Source organism: Anticarsia gemmatalis, chromosome W (assembly GCF_050436995.1).
Source record: "Anticarsia gemmatalis isolate Benzon Research Colony breed Stoneville strain chromosome W, ilAntGemm2 primary, whole genome shotgun sequence".
In the NCBI taxonomy this organism is placed as follows: Eukaryota; Metazoa; Arthropoda; class Insecta; order Lepidoptera; family Erebidae; genus Anticarsia; species Anticarsia gemmatalis.
In genome coordinates this window covers 7,167,699-7,195,678 of record NC_134775.1, presented here as the reverse complement: position 1 = coordinate 7,195,678, position 27,980 = coordinate 7,167,699, and the positions used below count along the sequence as shown (strand labels likewise).

The following is a 27,980-nucleotide window of genomic DNA, read 5'->3' as shown; positions in this document are numbered from 1 at the left end:
GTATATATATTTACAATTCTTGTCTTATTATCTACCTTATAAAAATACAATCAGTCGAATATTAGAAAATAACATAACAATTCTTAAAACTTAATGCTAAGTGTCGTGCTCAGTGGCGCCACCACGCACATCTCTCCCGCCGTGCGAGGTCGTCGCATCTTCTGTCGGTGCGGGTGCGTCGTCTCCCCTGAGCGGCAGTATCACCAGCTTGCGGACGGGTCGGCGAAGAACTCCTCCTTTGGTCAGGATGTCCACGGTCCTCACGACGTTGTCCGGGCCTGGGTAGACAGCTGTCACACGTCCTCGTAGCCAGATGTTGCGTGGCAGGTTGGGGTCAACGACCTGCACTAGGTCGTCGACTCGTACCGCAGGTCCGCGTCCGTGGGGCTCCCGCCGGTTTTGAAGTTCCGGTAGATATTCTCTCAGCCACCGCGTCCAGAAAACGTCGGCTAGTCGTTGCGCTGCTCGCCATTTTGATGTTGAAAGTTCGTCTCGTTCTGTGAATGTACCGGGTTGTGGTACTCGGCCGGGTCCGCCCAATAGGAAGTGGTTGGGCGTGAGAGCTTCAGGGTCTTCTGCGCTAACTGATACGTGAGTCAGCGGTCGGCTATTCACGGTGTACTCGGCTTCGCTAAGTAGAGTAGACAGGACTTCCTCCGTAGGGTTTCGCTCGTGCAGTGTCGCTGTGAGGGCCACTTTGACTGATCTCACTAATCTCTCCCATGCGCCGCCCATGAATGGTGCACCGGGGGGTATGTAGCGCCAGGAGATTGTCCTCTTCGCTGCTTCCTGCGATGTCCCTGCGTCGATTGCTTGTCTGAGTTCCTTGTCTGCTCCCTTCAGGTTGGTACCGTTGTCCGACCAGATTTCTGTTGGACACCCACGTCGCGCGATCATCCTGCGTAGCGCCATAATAGCGGAGTCGGTTGTGAGTGAACCCGCTATTTCTAGATGTACGGCTCGTGTGGTGAGGCACGTGAAGATTGCGACGTATCTCTTCTGTCTTGTTCTGCCAACAGCTACCGAGAGAGGTCCGAAGTAGTCCACGCCTGTATACGTGAAGGGTCGTCGATGATGCGCGAGGCGACAGACTGGCAGGTCTCCGGTCCTTGGGTGTGGCGGTACTTGTGTCTTCATTCTACAAAACAGGCATCTCTTCAGTATAGCTCGGGTCACTGGACGAATGCGTATGACCCAGTATTGTTGTCTGCACTCGTTCACTGTAGCTTCAACTCCGGCGTGATGTAACTGTCGATGTACTGAGTTGACCCACAACTTTACGGTCGGATGGTTTCCGTCTAACACCATAGGGCTTTTGATGGCTTCGTTGGCTGCTCCTATCGCGTCGATTCGGCTCCTGAGTCTGATGACGTCGTTGGTTAGCTCGACGCTTAGGTGATGTAGACGGCTTTCTTTGTTGATCGGTTTGTTGTCTTTTAAGTCTTCTATTTCTGTTGCGAAGGCTTCTACTTGCGATGCACACACGAGAAGTTCTTCTGCTTTCTTGAGTGTTTCAGCTGTTACCGGGATAATCTTGTCGTAGCTGCGTAAGGAAGTTGCTTTCTTGACCACCTCTCTCTTCGTTGTTTGATTCCAGTTCGGGTCCTTCACTGTGTTTCTTATTGTCCTCTTGTAGTTGACGTTATCCGTCCTGTTTCTACACAGTTGAATGAACTGTAGAACTCTCGCTGTTGTGTATCGAAGTCGATTCCAGTCTGAGAAGCGTGATACACCGGGTAAACCTTGACTTAGTTTCAGATCTTCCTTGTGGCGTGTGAGGTGTACCTTCTCTTCTGTCGAATCTTCCGTCTTCTCGTTGTGCTTCTCTGTTGGCCAAAGTTCTTCATCGGTGAGCAGGAAGTCAGGACCTTTGTACCATCGGTGGTGCTTGTCGAAGGCAACAGGTACGTCTCGAGTGGCGTCTTCGGCTACGTTCATCTTGGTTGGTATCCAACGCCATTCGTTTACCTTTGTACTCTCTTCAATCGCTGCTAAACGGTGAGCCACGAAAGGTTTGTATGATCTTGATCCCGTTCGTATCCAAGTTAACACTGTTCGACTATCTGTCCAAAATACTCTCTTGTCGGGTTTCTTCTCATGTTCTTCTATGACTGTTTCAGCTATTCTGGTTCCCATCACTGCTGCTTGTAGTTCTAGGCGGGGTATCGACGTCAGTTTAAAAGGTGCTACCTTCGCCTTAGCCATGATGAGTGACACTGCTACGTCCCCGTTCGGCGTCTCCGTTCGCCAATATAGGACCGCTGAGTAGGCAGACTCGCTCGCGTCGGTGAAGACATGAAGCTGAAGCTTAGTCGCATCGCTGTAGCCGAGGTATCTCAGTGGTATGGTCACGTCTCGAAGTCTTTGTAGATGTTCCATCCATATCTTCCATTCCTCTGCGAGATCCTCTTGTATTTCAGCATCCCAGCCCGTTCCTCTGCGCCAGACTTCTTGTAGTATTTGTTTCGCCTTGATAGTCACTGGTGATGCGAGTCCTAGTGGGTCGAATAGAGACATAACGATCTTGAGTGCTTCCCTCTTCGTCGGCGTCTTCCTTTTCAGTAGTGGCGGTTCAATTCTCGCCAAGTTGAGATTGAACGTTAATTCGTCTGTAGTGATCTTCCATATGACTCCTAACACTCGTTCTGTGGTTTCTGTCGACGTATATAACTCGAGATCTTCCCTTTGTTCTTGTTCTCCTAATGCGGCTAATAGTGATGGTGAGTTCGACTTCCATTGTTTCAACTCGAAGCTTGCGTTTTGATGGATTTGTCGCACGTCCTTTGTTATACGTATAGCGTCTTCCAATGTTTCGAAACTGTCCAAGTAGTCGTCCACGTAATGCTTGTTCTTGATGGCTAACGCTGCTTCTGGGTTTGACACTTCGTATTGTTTCGCGTTCAAGTTTTTGACGTAGATCGCTGTTGATGGTGAGCTCGACGCGCCGAATATTAGTGACTTCATTCTGTACTCTTCGGGGGGATTGTCGTCTCTTCTATCTCCTCGCCATAGGTAACGTAGCGCATCTCTATCTTGAACTCGTAGTTGCACTTGCATGAACATTTCCTTGATGTCGGCTGTGACGGCTATAGCGTGTTGTCTGAACTTCATCACGACGCCTGGTAGAGACTGTAGGAGGTCCGGACCTTTGAGTAACATGTCGTTGAGAGACACTCCCTTCGTCTTGGCTGCTGCGTCGTGTACCACTCGTAACTTCTCTGGCTTCATGGGGTTGATGACCGCGAAGTGTGGTAAGTACCAGGTTTTACCGGATGTTGTTTCTCGAGGTGCAGGTTCTGCGTATCCCTTCTGTACGAGTGCTTCCATCTGTTCCTTGTACTTCGTCTTCAAAACTTGATCTCGATCGATCTTCTTCTCGATGTTGTGTAGACGCTTCAAGGAGTTCTCGTAGTTGTTGGGTAAGTTGTAGTCTTCTTTACGCCATAACAGACTTGTTTCATACCTTCCATCTTCAGTCTTTTTCGTAGTGTTGTCTAGGATTCGAAGAGCTTGTTCCTCTGGGTCTGATCTAGGTCTCTTGGGGTTCAGGCAGATCGCGTCCATCTCGAAGTACTGCTTGACTAAGGTTTCTATGTGGTCTTCATTTGTTTCGGTCATATGGGATACGAAGTCGATGCTCTGGGTTTTGTGCTTCAGCAAACTGCCATGGAGTACCCAACCTAGTGACGTGAGAGATGCCACAGGTTGGTCTTTGTTTCCTTTTCTTACTTCCGATGTCAGTAGGAGATGCCAGTTGTCTTGTCCGATCAGTAGCTTCGGCTTCACGTCTTCATATGTCAACTCTCCCTGTATGTCCCTCAGATGTTGACACGCCTTGATGTGTTCCCTAGATACGCGTTGCGACGACACTTGGAAGTTTCTCACTGTACGAGCCTGTATTCTGTCTTCAAAGCCGTTCATACCTCTAATCGAGAATGTGACTCTTCTAGAGGCTATTTCTGACGTTTTGACGTCACTAATTGTCTGTATTTTCAACGGGTCGACGGGTCCTGTCGCTCCTATTTGCTTGGCTAGGTCGTTGTCGATCAGGGTCACTGTAGAGCCGTCGTCCATTAACGCGAAGGTGTTGATTAGACCTGTAGAACCTTCTACTTGCACTGGTATGATTTTTAAGAAAGACTGTTTCTTTCTAGGCGTCCACGTAGAGGTGATGATTTCCGACGCTTCGGACTCTTTCTTATCTTCTTTCTTGTTACAGTGTAGAAGCGCGTGATGAGTGTATTTACAGTCGTTCACGCCGCATTGTTTCGTAGCACAACGGTGAGTAACTTTCCTATATCTCAAAAATCGAAAGCAGAGTCGTTTGGCCTTGGCTATGTCCCATCGTTTATCTTCATTCATCTTCTTAAAACGTCCACATTCTGCCGCCAAGTGTCCTGTTTGTTCGCATACCGGACATCTCGGTGTGTACGGTTTTTCCGTGACGTTGTGAACTCTCTGTGGCCTCTTCTGTGCGGTGAACGGCGGTTGTGTTGATATTTGCTCTGGTAGCGCGTAAGGACTGCATAGCGTTGATTCTCTTTTCAGGAACTTGTCTAACTTCATCAGGTCTGGGTCTTCTTTGGGTTCCGCGGCGGCGAAGTCGAAGAATCTGTATCGCAGGGTAGGTGTCAGCTTGTCCACTATTGTCTTGCTCACTTCCGGGTTGTACATGTAGTTGATACAGCTTAAGGTTTTTAATGTAGCGACGATATTGGAGATTTTCGTGGCGAATATACATATGTCGCGGGGCGATTCTGTGAGACGTGGTAAAACTCGTAGCGCTTCCATTTGCATCATCGCTATTGACTCTGGTCGTCCAAATCGAGATTCGAGTGCTTGCATTATCTCGGATGGGTGAGCGTCGGTGATAAGCAGACCCTCAACTGCTTCCCTGGCTTTTCCTTTAAGATTTCTTCTCAGGCGGTTTATGTTTTCTACTGTACTATACACACTTTCCGTTTCATAGTAAGCGGCGCGAAAAGGTAGCCAATCTTGATACGAACCATTGAAAATAGGTAGTTCGATGAACTTAGGTCGTTGACCCGCTCTCACTGCTGACGTTATGGCCTCCGCAAGTTCCTTGAAGTCTTGTCGAGCTCCCGCCGGTGTGAGAGTCCCGTGCGACTGATGTTGATCTCCCTGCATAGTGGTTCTTATAACTGACGGCTCTTCCGGCTGATGTGGTTCGTTCGTGATCGCCAAGATTGGTTGCGTGTTTTGCCTCTCTAGCCAGCTGTCAACCCTTTTGTTCACTTCCTCTTTCGTACACACGGATATCTCTTCTTGTTCTTCATCTGAGTCCTCAGTCTCTAGGACGGCTAAGCGCGCGGTAGCCAACTCCACTTGTAAGCGTAACAACTCTTCCCGCGCTTTTGCGATTTTAATAGCTTTAACACGACTCGCGGTCGAACCCCCTTGCGCCCTTAGCACTGGCGGGGGGGAGGGGCACTGTGGTTTGTTCGGTTGCACACTAATGTTCACTTTCCTTTGCACTGTCACTGGTTTCGTAGTTTCCTTATTGTGGTTCGGAAGGGGATCCGTCCTCCTGCCAGGCGGCTGCATGCACGCGGCGTCCATCCGGAGCGTCGGTGCTGTTGAAGCGGTTACCGAAGGTGTTTCGTCTGTTGGTGGCGCAAGCGGTGCCGAGGCTCGTCCCGAGGGCGCTGTCGTCGCGGTGACCGATGTGGTGGCTGCTATGTTCTCTGTGTTGTCGGTCGTTCCTGTGACGCTGGTGCCCGTAGCCTCGGTGGTAGCACCGGTCGCCGAGGTGCTGGCCGTGCCCTCGGACGACGACGGTGTTTGTGCGGTCGTCTTGCGCCCCTTTCCTTCTGAACGCGTAGTCGGCATGTTTTCGTTTTGTTCACGTTTCTATCTTCAGTTTTAATAATTTCTTTCTTCACTATTTTTCAGGATTCTTTCTTCAATGTTTTTCAGGATCCTTTCTTCGATAATGTTTCAGGCTTGTTTCTTCACTGTTTTTCAGGATCCTTTCTTCGATAATGCTTCAGGCTTGTTTCTTCACTGTTTTTCAGGATCCTTTCTTCGATAATGCTTCAGGCTTGTTTCTTCACTGTTTTCAGGATTCTTTCTTCAATAATGTTCAGGCTTCTTTCTTCAATGTTTTCTTCCTGTATCCGGCTCGAAGGACCATTTAATGTACTGGGTACATTATGCTGTGCCGGTAAATAAGAAGACTTCTTGCGGTTTGAAGAAAGTTTATTTTCAGATCCTTATTGTTTCGATGCTAGCTGTGGACTGTGTTGCTAGCCTTTGAAGTCTTCACAGTGCCCCTTACGGGACACGTGGAGCCAACATCGGGACTTGGTAGGTCCCCTTGTTGGGGTGTTTTGTTCGCCGCCCCTAAACTTAGGGGCGGGTGTTTGGGTGTGGGGGGAATTTCCCCCATGGCGGACGAGTGCCTACGGCCCTGGTCGCGAGGTTTGGGGATCGAGCTTCACTCCTCCCGGCGGTCGCCCCCGCGTCGGGTGAGACCTATGGTTGCCCCATAGGAGGCCCAACGAGGGGGCGCCAGCCAGGGGGGAGGCTTTATCGATCCTTACTCCCTGCGTTTAGGGCCGAGGCGGTGTAGTGTGGATTGTATGCGGGATGCGGGGCGAGACCGCCCCGACGTGATGAGAGCCCCCGTCTCCTGCGGACGAGGCGCGTATCGCAGTATATACGCGGTCGTCCTCGCAGGCGGAGAGGGGCAACTGCGGCGGGGCGTGGCTGCCGCATCGCGCAGCGAGGGCGCCGGGCTTGCCGCCTTGATGGCGGAGGGCCCAGCGCAGGTCGGTGTGTGGGCGCCGCGCTCGACCTAGAGGGAGCGCGGCGCGTCCTGTCGGTGTTGCACCGGGCTCTACCGCCGAGGCAGGCGGCGGGAGCCCGGTGCACGGTGAGTCAGTCCGGTGGGGCTGTCGCGCTCGACCCAACGGGAGCGCGACAAGCGGGTGATGATGGCTCCGCTGCGTGCGACGCACTCGGTCGTGAGTGCGGCGCAGCGGAAGCGGCGGGCGTTGTGTTGTCCGGGGTGCGGGCCACCTGGGCCGCACCTGGGGCTTGGCCGCCGGCCTCTGGTCGCGGAGGGACGTCCTCCGCCTGCGTGGTCGCGAGCAGGTCGCGTGGTAGCCTCTTGCGGTCGGGTGGCCGCGCGTGCCATGGCGCTATGTCCCGGATATGGGCCAGGTTTGACGCGTCGGCACGCGCGAACATGGAGGCGGCGAGGCGGCGCACGAAGTCGTCCAGGCTCTCGACGCGGAGATCGCGTTGGATGGTGGTATTCCTCACGTACCTTGGGGCGCCGGCGATGGTGCGCAGCGCAAGCGATTGTTGCACGCGCAAAGCTCGCCGGCTCTTCTCGTACGTGAGGGCATACCACGCAGGTGCTGCGTAGGTGAGCCGGGTGCGTATGTAGGTCTTATACACACCCAGCTTCACTCTCGTGGGGAGGTGTGAGGAGAGCACTGGACGAAGTATGGCGCGGGCCGCGCGGACCTGTGCAACCACGTTTTCGGCGTGCGGCGTCATGGAGAGGCGGCGGTCAATAGTGACGCCCAGGTACTTGGCCTTGGTGGCCCAATCGATGGTCTGGTCGAGGAGTTGTAGCGGCTGGGGCTCGATCAGCCTCCGCGAGAAGGAGACTGCCTGCGTCTTTCCCACGTTCACGGACAGTCGCCACTGCGACAGCCAGGCGGGGAGGAGGTCGAGGGCGCGCTGCATCTTGACGGCGGCGTGGTACGGATTCAGCGACGTCGTCACGTACGCCGCGTCATCCGCGTACAGCGCGAGGTGGGCCCCCTCTGGGGACGGTATGTCGTCCGTGTACGTGGCGTACAACGCAGGCGAAAGGCAGCTGCCCTGAGGAACTCCGGCAGCTGCTGGTCTCGGCGGGGAGAGAGCTCCTTCAACCGCTACTCGGTAAGTCCGGTTTTCCAGGAACGACTGGATTATCTTGATGAGGCGACGGGGCATCGGTGTCTGCGTGGAAAGCTTGTAGAGAAGACCGGCGTGCCAGACCCGGTCAAAAGCTTTTTCCCCGGCTTGGGCAGCATGATAACGCGGCCCTCCTTCCAAGCTGTGGGGAAGGTGCCCGTGCGCAGGACGCCGTTGTACAGGCGCGTCAGCGCTGCCACGAATTTGTGCGGCAGGTGACGCAGCGCTGCGTTGGAGATGCCGTCCGCGCCCGGGGCCTTCCTGGGCTTGGTCCGCGCTATCGCTTTGCGTACCATGGCCGGGGAGAAGTATAGTGGGTCATCTTCTGAGGCTATCGGCGTGGCGAAGTAGTCTCGAAGGTGTTGCTCGACTGCTGCGACGTGTTCCGTGTCGGCAGTTGGGTTCGGGGAGAATTGACGCTCCAGGTGGTCGGCGAAGATGGTCGCTCGGTCTTCTGCTCGGTACCTGGGGGCCCCGTCGCTGTGAAGCAGTGGACGCACCGGAGCTGGGGTGTTGGTGAGTCGGCGGCAGAGTCGGTGCATCGAGGACCAGTCGTCGGCGGCCTCGGTGATGGCGTGCTCCCAGCTCTCGGCGGTGTGAAGTTTAAGCTCGGCCTTTACTCTGTCCGCTAGCCGGTTGAGCTCTGTTTTCTGCGCTGGACAGCGCGTGAACTGCCACTGTTTTCGCAGTCGTCTCTTGGCGACGATGAGGCTTCTAATGTGAGCCGGCAGGGGGGTGTATCTACGCCCCTGGGTGGAGTGCGTGTTCGTCGCCGCTTCGAGGGCGCTCTTTACAGCGGCAGTTATGTCCGTGGCCAGTAGCTCAACATCGGCGGCGGTATTGGTCGGCCGAGTCGGCGTGATCGTCTCCAGTCGTTCCTGGAATTTGGTCCAGTCCGGTTTGGGACGTGGCGCTTGGGGGGCGAGACGTGTGGGGTGCTGCTCAATGACGACGAGTACAGGCTGATGGTCCGATTGTAGCTCGTCGTCAAGCACCTGCTGTGTGATTTGGCAGTTCATGGCGGCGTTGTGGACCAGGATGTCTAGTACGTCGGGGGTAAGGTTCACGCTGTCCGGGTAATGTGTGGGTACCTCCGGACCTGCGACTGTGTACCCCCGCGCTTCGGCGTCGTCGTGGAGTCGTACACCTGCCCTGTTTCTGGTGGCGCAGTTCCACGCTGGGTGTTTGGCATTTAGGTCGCCTGCGATGACGACCGGTGCGGTGGCGCTCATTAGGTCGCCGATGTCGGCCACGTTGAGAACGGGACCGGGCGGGCGATAGGCGGCGAACAGTTGTAGATGAGCGCCACCGTGGTGAAGTTCAACACCCAGCGTGTATAAGGTGTTGAAGGGTCTCAAGGGAAGCTGCTGGTGTACGACTCTGCGCTTCACCAGAACTGCCAGGCCGCGGTAGCACCTGAAGCACGGAGACGTCTCGTCTTTCCGATAAGTGAGGTATCCCGGGAACTTAATTTTGTCTGCAGGGCCCAGGAATGTCTCACTTATCAGCGCCACGTCAATGTCCTGTTCCTGCAGCAGGGGGCGGAGGAGGGCGGCCTTTCCCACGAGGCCACGGGCATTCCAGTGGATGATCCTCAGGGGCTTATGCATAGGGCGCATAGACGCGTCATGCCCCTCAGGATCACCTGTTTAATGCTGGAGGTGTCGCTCCCCGCTCTCAGTGCGAGGAGGACGTCCTGGAGCACCTCCAGCGCGGTCTCAATGGCGGCGTCGTCGAGAGGTTTGCCGCTCTCGTCTCTCCGCGGTTTCGTGGAGGGTGTCGCCGCGGGGATCTCTGTCCCTGCCGCGGAGTGATCCGCCTTCCTTCTAGTCGTTGTTGCGACCTTGTGGGCAGGCGCAGTCTTGACGGCTTGGTTTGGCCCTGCGCCTTTGGTCGCAACAACAGTGGGTTGCGGCGGCGACACTTTTTGGCCGCCCTGTGGTGTTGGCACCTCTTCCGGTGCCTTGGAGTCTGCATCTGTCGCGGGGCGGGACTTCCTTCCGCGCCTCCGCTTTCTCCGCCCCCTTTTTGAGGAGGGTCCGGGTTCTCCGCGCTCTGTGGGAGCATTCGCTGCTGCCATAAGCGATGCCCCCTGGGGCTCCATGTCAGGGTTGACAGTGGGAATCGTTGGCCTCTCGGTGGCAGCTTGTTGCCGGCGCGAGTTCCCACTGATGGCGACCGTGCCCGCCTTCGTGTTCCGGGCCTCCTTCCGGAACACGGGACACTTGACGTTGTTTGCGGGGTGTTCGCCCCCGCAGTTAATGCACGTGGCGGGCTCGTCCTTTGGACGTGGACATTCCCGGGCGGGATGCTCACCGCCGCATCTCACGCAGGCCATTGTCCTGTGGCACTGGTGAGAAGAATGCCTAAATTGTTGGCAGCGGTGGCATTGGGCGGGTCTTCTCTTACCCCGCCAGACCTCTATCTTGACGCCGGGGATGCCGAGCATCTCGTCGACGTTGAAAATCCCCGGCGTCAGGTCCTTGGTCCTCTTCAGGATGGCGAAGAGGATACACCCGGGTCGGTCGCCACGAGCCCGTATGTTTTTAACATATTCGGGCTCGTACCCTAGAGCGCGGAGCTCCTCCTCGACCTCGTCGGGGGTGGCATTGGAGGGTAGCCCCCGGATGGCTATCTTTAGGCTCCTCTCCGCTGGCAGTGAGTAGGAGAACCACGACACCCGCTCACTCTTCTCCAATTCAGTGAGGTACCGCTGGATGAGGCGGTACTCGTGGTCCTCCGTCGGCGTAAATCTAATGCCCTTGCCGAATGGGCGGGCATTTGCGGCTCTGCCCAGGCGCGCCTTGAGCTCCTTTAGGTGGTGGGCCCAGTTTGGCAGTTGCTCTACTACCAGCGGAGGGTAGCGGAGTTTTCTGTTGAAGTCCTTGTTTGGCGGCTGGGGCGGCGTGCTGCTGGAGGCATCTGCAGCAGCCGCAGTCGTCCCGGAGGCTGCGTCTCGGTTGGTGTTCGCATCGACGGTCGGTCCGGCAGGTCGGGCCGAGCACGCCAACACAGCTCGGTATGAGCGTGCTGGCTGCGGCGACACGGGCGGTGTGGGAGCGCGCGGCGCGGCTTCGGCGCGCGGTGCGGCGGCGGCGCGCGCTGCGGCGGGCGGTGCGCACGCTTGGCGCGCGGTCGGTTTCGCGGCGGCGGCGGGGTGGTTAGCGGGGCGCGCGGGGTGCGCGGGCGCGGGCGGCACTCGCTTCGGTAGCGGTGCTGGCTCCGCGGCGGACGGGCGTGCGGCGTCGCTCGGGCGCGCGGTCGCAGGCGGCGCGCGAGCCGGCGGCGGCATGGCGCAATGGCGCTTGGCCATCGCTGCCGTTTCCTCTGGGCTCCGGGGGCGCCTAGAGGGCGGTTGAGGCGGCGGCGGGGTTTCGTCACCCAGGCGGGCCGATCGTCTGGCGTCCAGCGCCGACGTGGAGTGGGCGCGCGCAATCGGTCGCGCGCGCCTCGCCAAAAACATAAAGGTGTCCGGCTGCGGACGCCAGCGGCACCTACCTGGGTTTCCGGAGGCGGCGGAGTCCAGGGACGTCGATGAGCAGGCTCTCGACGACATCTCTGAGTCGGGGGCGGCGGGGGACTCCCTCGCGTCATCACGCGGGGCGTCGTCCTCCGTGTCACGAGCACGCACTGCACTCACTTCACTCGCGGCACTAACACTGGTGTCACTGTCACTTAGTGTACGCGAGGAGGGCGCAGGGCGGCCCGCGACGGTCGGGCGCCTGCTGCGGAGGGCGGCGAGGCGCGGGGGGACCTTATGGTCACGTTGGGCGGCGGACACGCGCGGGGGCGCAGGCCTAGGGGCCGCGCGAGAGCGCGTCGATGCTCGGCCACGCGGGCCGGCCGCGGGGTTCGCACGAGGCGCGGCGGTTTCGGGGTTCACACGCGGCGATGTAGGGCGCGTGGGCTCCTCCGGCGTCCTGCGGGAAGACCCCGGGCTGCCGGTCTTGGCGGTTGGGCTGCATTGGGCAGCCGGTGCAGGATCGCGGACCTCCTGGTCCGGATCCATGATGAGGTGTGGTGGTCAGTCTTCGGAGTGGCCGCGACCCCAACGGCGATAAAAATCCTTGCGGAAGGAAGGAAGGCCGGGAAGCACAAGGCTCGCACACGGGCGGCCTCGGTGTACACGGTGGCGTCGAATACAGACGTCACCGCGGACACCGCGGCAGTGACCGTGCGCGAGTAAGTGGAGTCCGGGCGGCGCGGCGCGGCGAGAAGCGATACGTGCACTCGCCTCGACGGTCCGAGGCGCTCCGTGTTGCTAGTACAAATGGCCACCATATTTATACAAAATGCTCAAAATAAATGTAGGCCCTCTTATTGGCCGATATAAATGGACCAATTAGAATCCCCGCATTTTAGCCAATAGGATTCCAGTAAGACATTTTGGACAAAAGCTTAAGTACTAGGAAACTTGACTGCGACGAGAGCCGCTTACATTAATTAACAATTTTTAGTGTATTTCTGTACAATTTCTTAAATAAAGTATATATATTTACAATTCTTGTCTTATTATCTACCTTATAAAAATACAATCAGTCGAATATTAGAAAATAACATAACAATTCTTAAAACTTAATGCTAAGTGTCGTGCTCAGTGGCGCCACCACGCACAAATTATTTTCCAATGGATAGTCTGCTTTCGAATTCTATTTGAAGGAAAATAACATACTGATTAGGTTAGGCAGTAATTAGGTGATTTAGCTTATTAATTACCCTATAGCTAGATAATTGTCTCTCTGATAGGTACCTGTCAATCTACCCACTATACAAAAAAAAAATACTCCAATTTTAATATTCTGCACTTTTGACATTTTATATCAGTAACTTAGTCCTCTTATCTCACCTAATTGTTAATAGATAACTTACACTACTAGTATTTAGCTTCTTTTCCCCTCTCTTAATACTAGTATCAAATTCCAAACCTTACTCTTCAACTTCCTTTGCTTATCTTCTTAGATATTTCCCTTAACTTTTCAGGACTTGCTGCTTTGCAAACACATTTTTCTACACAATGGCCACCACAATGATGACCCGTAAAGCTACACTTAAGGAAACTGAAGGAAAACTAAAGCTTGCCTTGCTCGAGTTAAAGTCATACAAAAAGGAGAATAGCCAACTATTGGGGGAACGTGCTGACTGTGAGGATGCAATACAGAAGGTCAACCAGAAGGTTGTGGATCTTAAGGGTGAACTCGCTGAGCTCCATATAGACAATATGGATCTACTGGATCAGCGCAACCGGCTTCAAGAGGAAGTCAACTCCTTTAGCACCTGTAATGACACCTATCTGTGGTCCCTGGGGCGCATCACTGAACTCGAAACGGATCTAAATGAAGCACACATTAAGATAGTTTCGTTAGAGTATACTATTCAGTCTTACAATAGTGGTTCCACTCATAATCTCTACTCAGAGCTTATAGGTACTGGTCATCAGTCATTGATAGGTATAAAACGCTCAAAAAATCTTCTTTTAAAGACTAGGAGCCATAATAAACTAAAGAAATACTCAAAAGTCTGTAGGTTGATTAAGAAAATTAAATTTAATCTCAGTAGGTACAACAATAAAATCAAATCATTGATCAATAACAACAATGAATTGACAAATGAACGTAGGGATTTAATATTAGAGTTAGACACCTGTAGCGAACAACTTATTTCAAGTAAAGTGTTGTATGAAAAGCACACTCAGGACTTGAAGACATCAATCACCACCTTACAGGATAGGTTATCTCAAATGACACGAGACTATGAACAGGAGACTAGAGACTATATACTCAAATATGATGAGATTGCAAAGGTTGGCAAGGAAAACTTAGAACGTGTCTTGTCATTGTATAATAGTTCTCGCTGTTCACAATGTTCTCAGGCCACTTCACTTACTAGTGATTTAGAGTCACAGCCCTGTACTAAGCAGTCCCAACATATGACTAGTGGTGCAACACTAAAACATACGTTGAGTTTTAGGTCAAACCAGAATAGTTTTAAGTCTAGCAGAGCATTAATGTTCTCAGATAGGATAGGTATTGGTTTTGGATCACTTTTAAATAACAATATTAACTATAAAGTGACCAACCACTGCTACCAAAACCTTAAGTTAGGCAGAATAGTGGAAAAAATCCAAAGTATGAATTTAGATGAAGACACTCCAATCATTCTAATGATTGGCAATAGTTTAGGTTTAAGAAAAGCGGACATTATACATAGTATTAGTAGCTTATTAGATATTAATTCAGGAAAAATAATAATATGTGCATTCACTTTTCTGACTCACTATCTGAGAATGAGAACCGACAAATTCACAAGTTGAATGCTATCTTACATTTGATAACAAGTCATCATAGTGATAGACTATTATTTTTTGATACTAATAAATTTATTAGTAATTTTTATTTAACTAAAGAAAGAATGTTTCTTTCTTGTAAAAATCGACATATAATTGCTAGTTTGTTAGCATATAATATTAACTTAGTTATAGGCAATATAACACAACCTAGGTTTAAGGACGAAACAGTATTGTCTAGTCGCTTTACTAACAATACTGTGATTAATATTATTGATAATTTAGTTTGTAAGGACACTGTTACGCATAATGTAACAAAGAACAACAATAATTTAAACGCTTAAACAAGACAACGGATAAACAGGCAGGTTTTCTGAATGTAGTACACCAAAATATACAAGGTTTATCCGGCAAAGAATTAGAGATAGAATTATTTTTGAAAAAACATGACACACACGTATTTTGTGTCACCGAACATTGGTTGTTGTCGCACCAATTGATATTTAATAATCAATATTATTCTATGACAAGTGCATTCAGTAGGAAGAAGGCAATACATGGAGGGTCAATGATTTTAGTTAGCAACGACATAAAATGCAAAGAACGTAAGGATATAGTTAGCTTGTCAGTAGAACGCACTGCCGAAGTATCTTGTGTAGAACTCGAGCAGCATGTTATAGTATGCATATACCGTCCACCAATGAGTGACTTCAGTTTGTTTGAAACTATAGTGGAAGATATATTAAAGCGTTTAAGTGTTAGTAGCAAGTATATGGTTGTCTGTGGTGATTTTAATGTTAACATATTGGAGCAGTCCATCACTACCACCAGACTGATTACTCTTTTCAAATCATTTGATCTTAAACATCTTTTTAATAATCCAACTAGAATTACCGAACATTCGGCCACATGCTTGGATAATATGTTTAGCAACTGCGTTTGTCTAGACAGGGTCATAGTTAACGATTTAACGTCAGACCACTGTGGGCTGAACGCCGTCTTCTCTAGGAAGAACGTTATCAAATCTAACACGATAACTTTTAGACCTATTACACACAACCGCTTGACATTGTTTAATCATGAGCCAAGATTTCCAACATTGATATTACTCAGAATGACCCAGATGATCTCTATAAATCTTTGTTTAGCGTTATTGAATCTCAGTTTAATACGATTTTTAAAGAAAAAACGATCGCTAAGGAAAATACAAAACTGAAATTTTGCGATTGGGCGACTGTAGGAATTTACAAAAGTAGAACTAGGATGTATGAGCTGTATGCCATGAAACAATACAATTTCAATCCAGGTTTTCTTGAATATGTTAGGAATTATTCAAAAATCTTTAAAAAATCTTGTGCCGCTGCTAAGTCTTTGTATTTAAGCAACAAGATTAAAAATTCCAACAACACAATAAAAACAACTTGGAATATTATCAACAATGAAACAGGACGATCAACACCACCCGATCACGACTTCGAGTTAAATGTTAACAATCGGGTTATTACAGATAGCCTAGGCGTAGCTCAAACATTTAATAATTATTTTTCTGACATACCAGTCATTACGACTAGTTCCTTAAATTCCTCTACCGCTAAAGCAGGATCATTACTTAGGAGCAATGTGAGTCAGTGCAATGTCTCATTTTATTTTAAGTATATAAACCCCTCTGACGTAATCAGAGTATTCAAGTCGCTTAATTCCAAAAATACTGCGGACTTGTGGGGTATTTCTGTAAAGTAACTTGAGAGTATTATCGCTGAAATAGCACCTCATTTAGCTGCAACTTTTAATCGATGTGTAGATGTAGGTGTGTTTCCTAATTTAATGAAGCACAGTAAGATAATTCCTCTGTTTAAAAACGGATGTAAAACTGAGCCCAGTAACTTTAGGCCAATATCCATCTTGCCTGCTATTAGCAAAATATTTGAAAGGGCTATATTAGAGCAACTAGAAAGCCATTTCAGTTTGTATAATTTACTCCACAGCAAACAGTTTGGCTTTACAAAGGGTCGATCTACCATCGATGCAGGGGTCACACTTATTAGACATATTTTCGATGCTTGGGAGATGTCGCAGGATGCTATTGGGGTATTTTGCGATCTCTCCAAAGCATTCGATTGTGTTGACCACAATACTCTTTTATATAAACTTAAGTACTACGGAATTGGGGATGTGGCACTTGACTTACTTGCATCCTACTTGTCCGAGAGAGTGCATTATACAGACATAAATGGGTCAAGATCCACTGGATCTGCGGTTAGTCTCGGGGTACCACAGGGCTCCATCCTTGGTCCGTTCCTTTTTCTGGTTTATATTAATGATTTGCCACATCAGGTACAGGATCTGTGTGATATCGTACTATTTGCTGATGATACGTCGCTTATATTTAAAGTAGATCGTAAGAAAACTGATTTTGACGATGTAAATGGTGCTCTTACACAGGTTCTCAATTGGTTTACAGCCAACAATTTGTTGTTAAATTCAAAGAAAACTAAATGCATTAGATTTACCATGCCCAACGCTAGGAATCTAGGTACGAACGTAGTTCTAAATGGTGAGGTATTAGACATGGTCAATTCCGCAACCTTCCTAGGTGTAGATTTAGATAATAAGCTTCAATGGGGCACCCAAATAACAAAGCTCGCGGGCAGGCTCAGCTCCGCAGCCTATGCAATAAGAAAAGTAAGACAGTTTGCTGGTGTAGATGCGGCAAGACTGGTTTACTTTGGGTATTTTCACAGCGTTTTGTCCTACGGTATTCTACTTTGGGGCAAGGCGGCTGATATAGACACAATTTTCGTAATTCAAAAAAGAGCAATTCGCGCTATTTACGGCTTAGGAGCGCGGGACTCTCTGCGGGAGGTATTTGGGAAAATAGGTATACTGACGGTGGCATCACAGTATATTTTTGCGAATTTGATGTTCATCAAACAAAACATCAATTCGTTTGCTAAGAATAGTGACATGCATAACATTAATACCAGAAATAAGCACAAATTAGTAGGTCCCTGCAATAGATTGCAAAAAGTACACAACTCATTTGCAGGTCTTGGTGTTCGGTTGTATAACAAACTCCCTAGCAGTGTTATGGATCTTCCCCAACAAAAATTCAAAGCAGTTGTTAAAGATCATCTTATTAAAAGGGGTTATTATAAGGTTGACGATTACTTAATGGATAAGAAAACATGGGATTAGTTAGTTACGCGTTCTACACAAATCAAGATTAAATATCTATATATTTATACATATATCTTTGCATTGTATAAACATTAATCAGTCATTTCAACTCTGTAACAGAGAGGTATTGCACGAGTCTCAGTGGTATTCATTATCTTTTTTTTTTTTCATTGAAATGGTGGGCTCCCATGCTAAGGTTCGTCATGCTCACTAAAATGCCATTGCTTGCGGCGGCGTCGTGTGCCGGGTCACCCCCTTCCCTCTAATTTGTGCGAAGGGGGTGATGGCTGGTCCACGCGTCATGCTCGTGAACGGGTGCTGCTTGGAGTGACTGGTCGTCCTGGGTGTGGTGACTGCCATAATTTTAAAGTAACTACGTTTCAATAACTGTACTTCCTTTACCACAGTATGCTCTTGAAATGCCTCTTATGATTTCATTACTTATATTACTATGTGGGTAGATGCTCCCATGATGCTTCCAATACTATTTATATCTTGTTTTTTTAGCACCTTAATATATTGATTTAATTTAATTTATGTTATGACCAAAGTGTGTTCGGTAGTGTTGGTAGGTAGCAGCTACTTACATCATCAATGTTTTATACCTGCATAAATATTGTTAAAATCATTTGGCGATTAAAAAGAGTGGCCAGGAGTTTCTTGCCAGCTCTTCTCATTGGCCCTACCTTCCGAACTGGCGGTAAATTCACTCTCTGTATCATTGACTATCATAAGTGTCAGCACTTGACCTAAATGAATAAATGATTTGATTTTGATTTTTGATTCTTTGCTGAAGGTAATGGATCCGGACGACGTGCCGACCTTTGTGGCGAAGGAGCTGCATAAACTCCCATCTGTCACATTCGACCACGTCGACGTTACCAGGCTGTTAAAGGACATCACGTTCTTAAAGTCGAGTCTGGCTGAGATGCAGTCGATGCTGGAGGTGTCTAATAACACCATCGGTGAATTGCGTGAGGAGTTGGCGCAGTTACGTGGCGCTGTTTCGTCATGTAAGTCACCCGACACCTCCAACGTCAACACACGTCGCGGGGCGCAAAACGCATCTGTCGGCAATTTGGAAGCGGCGAGTCGTAAGTCGTCGCTAGCTGCCGAAACTGCTTGCGTCGCACCGCGCCCCGCCGCCCGCCCCGTCCCCCCAACAACATCGGTCGAGGTAGTGACACGTGCCGCTACGTCAACACCGACACGTGCCTACGCGGCCGTTGCCGCCAACCAACCAGCTGGACAACCACCACAGTGGCGACAGAAAGGGGATAAGAAGATCACTATCAGACGTCAATCCGCATCAGGGTAAGAAGAACGAGGCTACGTGCGAAAAGGATGGCTTCATCAAGGTGGAGAAGAAAAAGAGAGAGCCATCTCGTCGCAATCAGTGCGGTACTGCACCGACCGGACCGAACCATCTGCTGCGTCCAGCCGTGCCTGCGACGCTGTTGTACGTGTCCCGCCTGCACTACTCTACAAAAGCCGAAAACATTGTAGAGTACGTCCAACTGAAAAGTAGTTTCAAACTAAGGGTCGAGCAGTTGCAGTCTTGTCACAATGTGAATTTCAACTCATTTGTGGTGAGAGTGCCGACTGAGCATCTGTCGACCTTCATGAAGGAGGAATTTTGGCCGAGAGGTGTTGTGTTCCGGCGGTATAGAGGACGGCTACCCGACACCACGCGTCAGGCGACACCTGGATCACGTGTCACTTAGAATAAGTTATATTTTGTATGTATTAGTCTATTTATAAGTTGTATTTTGTTTATTGTATTACTATGGGCCTCAGTTGCCTGAAATAAAGGAATAAATAAATAAAAATAAATAGGCTCTCCCCCTTTCCGAGCTAGTGGTAGATTCAGTAATTGTAACGACTATCATAAGTCATCAATCTATATACTTATAATAAATCTGTAGAGAGGTCAATTCTGTACATTGAATATATTAAAAAAAACCAATGGGGGATGTTTAGTAACGGATACTGATACTGAATCTGCAATTTATAATTTTCTTTTCTGTCTGTCTGTCTGTCTGTCCTCCGTCTGTATGTTACGCTGCCACGTAAAAACTAGCGGATAGAATGCACTGAAATTTGGTATATGCATAGAATAAGTAGTGGAGCAACTTATAGAATACTTTTTATCGCATAAAATTTCATAGATTTTAAAAAATTGAAAAAAATACGTAGAAATCGTTTGAACCTGCGTTTCCCTAAAGAGACCATAGATGGCGTTGCAATCCATTTCACAACATTCGCATATAGTTAACGCGGCGCCGGCCGTAAAGATACCTACCAATAGATGGCGTTATAGTCCCCAACACAGCATGTTTTTCCTAATTAATTTATTTTGATTGCTTTATTGTAAAAAAAATACCTCTGAAACAGGCTATACATTTATAAGATTTTCAAACATAAATGTTGCATGATATATTACACAAAAATGTTGGTTTACGTGGGTCCGTTGCGCTCGGGATATCCTAGATGGCAAACCGAGTAATTTCGTTTGTTGTCGTTGTTCACCGCAACTAACAGATGGCGTTGTAGTTCGTAACACATAACCAAATTAATTGGTTGCATTAAGGAAATAAATTGGATAGCTATGAAACAGACTATGTAATAAGTTTTAAAAAATAAACAACGGATGATATATTAAAAAATAATTACGGGTTACGCGGCTTCGGACGTATCATCGCAAGTATACATTATTACGCGTGTGAAGAGCTCCGGCGCAGATAGGTCTGTCTGTACCTATAATAATATTCTGAATCGAGACGGATAAGCAATGGTCAGTCTATAATAAGGTACCTATTATATTTTACAGTGTAAACTGGTACGGATACAGACGAGAGCGGGAAAGAAGGTAACCACAGGAAATCAGGCCTGCCTGTGCCTGTGTCACATTGTGTGCCCTTCGGGTCCCTTTCGTAAATAACCATTAGATGACAAAAGAGTTGTTAGCACTTTTATGTGTAGGTGTATCGAGTGCTTCGCAATTCGCGTGGTCAAACGAATAAGCAACAGAACGAAATTCACGCGAGCCGCACGGGTCAGCTAGTATTTGACATAAATTAATAAATGACTTGATTTGGACTGAAGATATTTCATTCGTATCACCATGGAACCTACGGAATCTCCGACAAATGCGACGTACAATGGTTGATTTTTTGCACGGTATTTTTCAGCGATTGTGTTTAGAGCGAACATAGGATCAGTGGTTGATAGCCCTGGGACAAAACCATAATGGTTTTTAGACAGTGAACACACAAATATGATACGATTATCAATAACCCTTTCATAGAGTTTCATTGTGTGACTTAAAAGTTTGATTTCGCGATATTTGTTGCACTCATTTTTGCTACCTCTTCTTTTGTAAATTGGAACTATAGTGTTCAATCTCCAAGCCTCTGGTATTTTGAGGAGAGCATGAGGCAGTAAAAAAAATTGGTAAGCAAATTGATTCCGGGTTCGCCTAAGCATTTCCAAACTTCTCTTAGTATACCGTCAGATCCAATGGCTTTCTTGTTAGACATCTTTTGCAGAGCATTGTTGACCTCACTTGGACATATAGGATTAATAAATATCATGTTAACCTCCATTTGAGGAAGCTGCACCACAGTGGGATTAGTATTTGGAAGCTTCTGATAGTATCGGTGCCAAGTTTCTGTCTTTGTACAAAAACCCAATGGCTACCCCATTGGGCCTGTGCACGATGGAATCATATTTAGGCATAAAATATTACGTTTAAAATATTACAATCCACCTTGTAAACGCCAGGTGTCTGAAGAGGAATTACATCCTTTGGCGTGCGCAAATGGTTAGCTACTTTGGAGAACGGACTATATACAGTCTTTATGGAGTATTTCTTCAGTACTGTTCCAACTTTATCCGTTACTCCTTTTATGTAGGGCATAAAACCTGGTACTCTGCTAACACCAGTCTGATATTCTTGCCTCTTCAGACGCCGTTCGGTCCTCCTGTATCCGTTCCGCTTAAGTACCTCCTGAACGTGTGAGAGTTCACCGTCTATTTGTTCAGGGTCACATAGGTCGTATGCTCTATTTGTTAGCGATGTCACGACGGATTGCAGGTGTCGCGGATGGTGATGCGAATCTGCGTGAAGATACCTATCGGTGTGTGTCGGTTTTCGGTAAACAGTGTGGCCCAAGGTACCATCTGTTCTCACCTTTACTTCGACATCGAGAAAGGCCAACGATCTGTCTGTCTCCATTTCATATGTGAAGTTGATATTAGGATGAATGGAGTTCAGGGTGTTCAACAGCCGTTCTACGTCCTGTTTATCTCCTCTCATGATACAATACACATCGTCAACATACCTTTTCCATAGCTTCACATTGTATGCCTGCATGTCTATGGATTGTTCGAAGTGTTCCATCCAGATGTTGGCCATAACCGGTGCCACTGGGCTACCCATGGCCACTCCGTCGGTCTGGAGGTAGTATTGTCCACGATAGAGAAAGTAGTTTCCTTCTAAGCAGTTCTTCAGTAAAACGACGTACTCACTAGACAGACCGGTTTCCCTCAACTTCATCTCGACGACATCAAGACAGTCCTGAATGGGAACGTTGGTGAACAGTGACTCCACATCAAAACTCACCATAACCTCATCCGGTTCCACTCTCATGGTCTTGATGATATCAACAAAGTGACGTGAGTCTTTTACGAAGGATGCAGTCTTACCTGTTAACGGTTGCAACACTGACGCGATGTGTTTCGCCAAATCATAGGTGGGAGAATCGATTTGACTCACTATAGGGCGCAGTGGTACACTCTCCTTATGTACTTTTGGCAAACCGTATAACTTCGGCGGCTGAACGCACTTGGGTCTTGCGAGACGCTGAAACACATCCTCCGCGAAAAGGTCTTCATGGTCCCTGATGAGTGAACGTATACGTTTCGTCACTCTGGCAGTAGGGTTATATGACACTGGTTTGTAAACAGAAGTGTCACTCAACAGACTCCGTATTTTTCTGTCATAGTCCTCTGAGTCCATTACTACGGTGGCGTTTCCTTTATCAGCCTTAAGCACTAAGACGTCACGATTAGCCCGCAGTTTCGATAGTGCTTGACGCTCTTCCATAGTAACATTCGATTTCGGCAGCTTGGATTTTCGTAGAATAACGGCAACATCCTGTCTAAGTGTATCCGCATCGTTAGACGGCACCTTGTTACGCGTTATTACTTCCTCAACACCACTTATGACATTTTCGTACGGAATCCGTTTCGGAGTTACTGCATAATTTAACCCCTTGCTCAGTACACTGTGTGTGGCATTATCAATCGGTGAACTTGACAAATTAATAACCGTATCACGCTGGGACGTGGCCGGTGTTCGGGTTTTACCGATTACCTTCCCGCAACGGTTAATTAACCTATTAAACTTTGCATCGTGACGGGCAATTCACAAATCGTAAATACGAGACGCCTGCTTGTAAGTTACACGATCACAAATGTTAAAGTCATCCACTGATAATACCGCACTGCATTCCGTATGTAGGTCATAAAGTTCACTCACCACACTATTCACGTTATACCGACAATTCCGTATTAATTGTCTTAAGAGACGAACACTTGCGTTTTGTAGAATCCCATCCGAGTGTGGAATGTCCTTACGCGGCTTGATACGCACTCCCGAGGGTACTAAGTCCGCGTCACGACACCTTACTAGAAACCTGAGCGATGTTTCCAAACGCATACGTTTTACTCGAAGGAATTCAAGTTGTTTTATTTTTGGTACAAACTCCGGCCCGTAGCGGTTTGCAATTAACGATTTTAAACTGTCGCGACTTGTACACATAATATTATATTCAGGACCTTGAATAAGTTCTCGCTGTTTTTTGTAAGATGACGTTGCGGCACTCTGTGCCTGAAATTTCGTACGGTGATGAATCACCAAAGTAGTGCTATATGTAAACTCAAATTATAGTAGAATAGAATTTACCACAGTGTCAACTACATATTTATTTGCCTTTTGTGAAAATGTGTACTTTTGTGCCAAATAAAGTGTTTTTGCGGGGAATTTTATTGCACTGCTTTATTCAGAAAAAATCTGCAGCAGAAGCACACAGAATTCTCGTTGAGACATATGGTGACAATGCTTTGTCGAATACAACGTGCAGAGACTGGTTTAGGCGCTTTAAAAGTAATGATTTTGACCTTGAAAACAAAGAGCGTTCTGGAGCACCGACAAAGTTTGAAGACAAAGAATTGGAGGCATTGCTTGAAGAAGATCCATGTCAAACATTAGTAGAGCTTGGGAAAACGTTACAAGTAGATGCGTCAACAGTTTCAAAACGTTTAAAAGCGTTAGGAATGATCCAAAAGCAAGGACATTGGGTGCCGTATGAGTTGAAGCCGAGAGACGTAGAGCGACGTTTTCTCATGTGTGAATTGTTGCTTCAACGACAAAAGAGAAAAGGTTTTCTGCACCGTATTGTCACTGGGGATGAAAAGTGGATTCACTACGACAATTCAAAGCGAAAAAAATCTTGGGGTATGGCGGGTCACGCATCAACATCGTCGCCTAAACCAAATATCCATGGTTCTAAGCTTCTTCTCTGCATTTGGTGGGATCAGCGGGGCGTAATTTATTATGAGCTGCTTAAACCTAATGAAACTATCACGGGAGATCGCTATCGACTTCAGATGATGCGTTTGAGTCACGCTCTGAAAGAAAAGCGGCCACTATATGAGCAGAGACACGTCAAATTTTATTACATGACAATGCTCGGCCACACGTGGCAAAACCAGTCAAAACTTACCTGAATACACTTAAATGGGAAGTTCTACCCCACCCGCTGTATTCACCGGACATAGCCCCCTCCGATTACCACTTGTCTCGGTCGATGGTGCACGGTTTAAGCGAGCAGCGCTTCCATTTTTTTGAAGAAACCGAAAAATGGCTTGATTCATGGATTGCCTCGAAAGATGAGTCATTTTTCCGAAAGGGGATTCAATTGCTACTAGAGAGATGGGAGAAAGTAGTCGCTAATGATGGAAAATACTTTGAGTAATGTCATTGTAAGCATTGTATTTTAAATAAAAAATTTTTGAAAACAAAAAAACAGCGAGCACTTACTCAAGGTCCTAATAATGTAACGGGTCTTAATCGCGATTGAAAATTAAAGGTTAGAATACCTTATATGTTCACCCGACGTTTCTGTTGAACACCCTGAACTCCATTCATCCTAATATCAACTTCACATATGAAATGGAGACAGACAGATCGTTGGCCTTTCTCGATGTCGAAGTAAAGGTGAGAACAGATGGTACCTTGGGCCACACTGTTTACCGAAAACCGACACACACCGATAGGTATCTTCACGCAGATTCGCATCACCATCCGCGACACCTGCAATCCGTCGTGACATCGCTAACAAATAGAGCATACGACCTATGTGACCCTGAACAAATAGACGGTGAACTCTCACACGTTCAGGAGGTACTTAAGCGGAACGGATACAGGAGGACCGAACGGCGTCTGAAGAGGCAAGAATATCAGACTGGTGTTAGCAGAGTACCAGGTTTTATGCCCTACATAAAAGGAGTAACGGATAAAGTTGGAACAGTACTGAAGAAATACTCCATAAAGACTGTATACAGGGTGTAAATGACAGCCTACCGAAAACGAAAAAAAATGACTTTAGACACGATTCTGGTGCTTATGGCGTTGAAAATTTTCATCGGTTTTTTCTTGATTTTTCCGATTTTTTATGCGTTTTTTTTATTTTTTTTTTGGTAATATTTCGTTAATACTACACAATGCAACATGAATATGAAAAAAAATCCGCCATATTACTGTTTTTCACAAAAAACAGCAATGGATTACAACAACGTATAAATTCGCTATCAGCTGTGCGCGGCCAACGACACCGCGCCGGCGGCGGCCGGCCGCGACGGTCGACGTCACGCCGCGTACCTACGCGCGCCACACAGACACACGATTACGCACACAGCTGTCAGCCTCACTCTCACTAGTATGCAGCGTTACTTAGTATTTGTTCTATGTTAAAAATGAAAATTACATAATTATCCCGCTCTCCGATAAAAGGTAAATTCATAAGATTTAAAATGTGTGATATCTTATTATTACACGTACAAATACATACAGAACGACAAAAAATCCTATTGATATTCTTTAGCGCTATAAAAATCTCTAATAAACAATTTAACATGTATTGTCGCTTTGTTCCATTTGTTCTTGCAAATTTCTGTTCGATATTTACACGCTCATTCATACTTCATACAAGCGCGGTGCGACTCGAAAAGTAGATGGCCGTATGACGCGTGACGCCGCGACCGCGCGTGGATGTTACATACAGATGGGATGCGACAAAATGGATGCTAAGTAATTCTCCGGGGATTATGAATTATGATAAGTTAGTTTCTCTGATAAGAATATTAATGGATATTGATTGTTATCATTGTTATGTACCTACATTTTTTATGGTTTAATTAAATAAACGTTTCGTGTTTATTTTATTTACTTTAAGCTGATTTTATGTTATAAATATCAAAGTATTTTAAACTTACATCAATAATGTTTGTAATGTTATTTGGTATTTGAATAAAACTACAATGCAACCAGTAACAACTGTGACAAGTAAAAATAGTAATGCCACATCAATATTTTATTGAATCTAATCTCTCGCTGGGATCCTCGAACTCGTCGCTCGTCACCAAATCGACGGCGCGCGCGCGGACGGCGCGGAGGGAGCGGGTGGCGCGGGCGAGGGGCGGCGCGAGTGAGCGGAGAGGCGCCGGCGGCTCTCTTTGAATTGAATGATAGTTCGAGCAATTCGCTCGCGGAAGACGGAAGCTCTTCACCGGTGTCGTTCGTTATGTCCTATTCGTCGTGTCGTGTGTGAACTGTTGTTTATTATTACTTGTTATTGTTTCGGTTTTGAGTTGTTAGTGTTTCTATTGTTATTATTTTTGTTGTTATTGTTTTCGAAGTGCAGTTGTGTTCGTAAATAGGAAGAAATGTTGATGTGTTATGTATGGTGAAGCACGTGGAAGTGCACGGCGTGCTCTGCACCTGTACGTCCGGATCCAAAGGTACTCAAACTCTCGCCATACACCAGGTATTTGCGTGTTGATAGACATTGATAACAATTTGTTTTAGCACTTTCTTATTATTGGTTACACTTTGCTATTATTGTTTGATTTCACGTAAGCCAAGTAGGTACCTACCTACTTACAATTTTACTATGAGCTATTGTAACATACGGGCCTACTTACGATACCATAAACGATACATAAGATTGTTATCTAATGATAGGGTTGCATACTACTGGGCGCATAGACGTGGTGGTACGCGTACGTACCTACGACGCGTCGCGACATGTCGTCGCTCAGCGCGCCGCCGCCGCCAGAAGTCTCGTAGGCATGCGCGGAGATACATCGCGTTGTTCACTATACATTGAACGCTCAAAAATGACTAACTCGGGAACCAATCATTTCCGAGAAATATCGTTGGAGTAAATTTCGCGCATACAGTGTCACAAACTTACCAGTAAAGTTTTCGGTTAGCTGTCATTTACACCCTGTATAGTCCGTTCTCCAAAGTAGCTAACCATTTGCGCACGCCAAAGGATGTAATTCCTCTTCAGACACCTGGCGTTTACAAGGTGGATTCCCAACTAGCACACAAGCTGCTTATACAGTCGTTATACAGCCTGATAGTTGCATAAGAGTCGTTCAAATGCTGTACAATTCTCTATAAGTTGTATACTAGCTATTTAAAAAACCCTTTAACAGCTAGGCGGGACAGTAGCCGTTTAGTAGGAAACTAATGACTTATAGTGATATATGAGCATGTAATTGCATCGCTAGACAGCCTAGGGAAGTATAACCGAGTTAATGGAATCTTCTATAACACCGTTAACTGTATAAGGGGACTTTAGGAGATAAAGGAGTTTAAACGGAGTTATGCGTTGCGCTTATAGCGCTCAAGAGCGTAAATAAGCTTTTTGTAATGCCTTAGGTTCTATAACAGATTTTTTTAGGGCTAGTGTATTACTCATCTATAAAAGAGTTGCGTAGGTCTTTAATAGCGCCTTGAGCGTTATATCAGATATTTATATGGCTTCTGTACGGCAAATAGATGTATAAGGTATCATTCGAAACATTTTTACAGCCATGGGGATTACAGAATTATGTTAAGCACCTAAAGCGCTATAACCGAGTAATATACCTTTATTATAATTAATATATTTACATAGGTGCAGTGGTGGTTCAGTCTGTCAACTGTTTTTAAAGAATAAATAAAAAAAAATAAAAAAATAAAATAAAATAAAATAAAATAAAATAAAATAAAATAAAATAAAATAAAATAAAATAAAATAAAATAAAATAAAATAAAATAAAATAAAATAAAATAAAATAAAATAAAATAAAATAAAATAAAATAAAATAAAATAAAATAAAATAAAATAAAATAAAATAAAATAAAATAAAATAAAATAAAATAAAATAAAATAAAATAAAATAAAATAAAATAAAATAAAATAAAATAAAATAAAATAAAATAAAATAAAATAAAATAAAATAAAATAAAATA

The 27,980-nt window shown here is 47.0% G+C and overlaps 2 protein-coding genes across 2 annotated transcripts; both read right to left on the bottom strand.

The window, feature by feature from the left end:
* Positions 1–96: 96 nt before the first annotated feature.
* LOC142985880 (uncharacterized) lies at positions 97–5,850 on the bottom strand. Its single transcript, XM_076134123.1, has one exon. It carries the CDS (start codon positions 5,848–5,850, stop codon positions 97–99), a length of 5,754 nt encoding a protein of 1,917 aa, XP_075990238.1.
* A 14,759-nt stretch (positions 5,851–20,609) lies between these two features.
* On the bottom strand, positions 20,610–22,499 carry LOC142985879 (uncharacterized). The gene is made up of 2 exons (XM_076134122.1): positions 21,736–22,499; positions 20,610–20,625 (listed from the first exon to the last, which is right to left on the bottom strand). The coding sequence occupies exons 1-2, from the start codon at positions 22,497–22,499 to the stop codon at positions 20,610–20,612; spliced, it is 780 nt and encodes a 259-aa protein (XP_075990237.1).
* Between the last annotated feature and the right edge of the window lie 5,481 nt (positions 22,500–27,980).

Bases quoted from the DNA above. Each gene is read 5' to 3' on its own strand.
- LOC142985880 (XM_076134123.1), bottom strand. From the start codon at position 5,850: ATGCCGACTACGCGTTCAGAAGGAAAGGGGCGCAAGACGACCGCACAA.
- LOC142985879 (XM_076134122.1), bottom strand. From the start codon at position 22,499: ATGGAAGAGCGTCAAGCACTATCGAAACTGCGGGCTAATCGTGACGTC.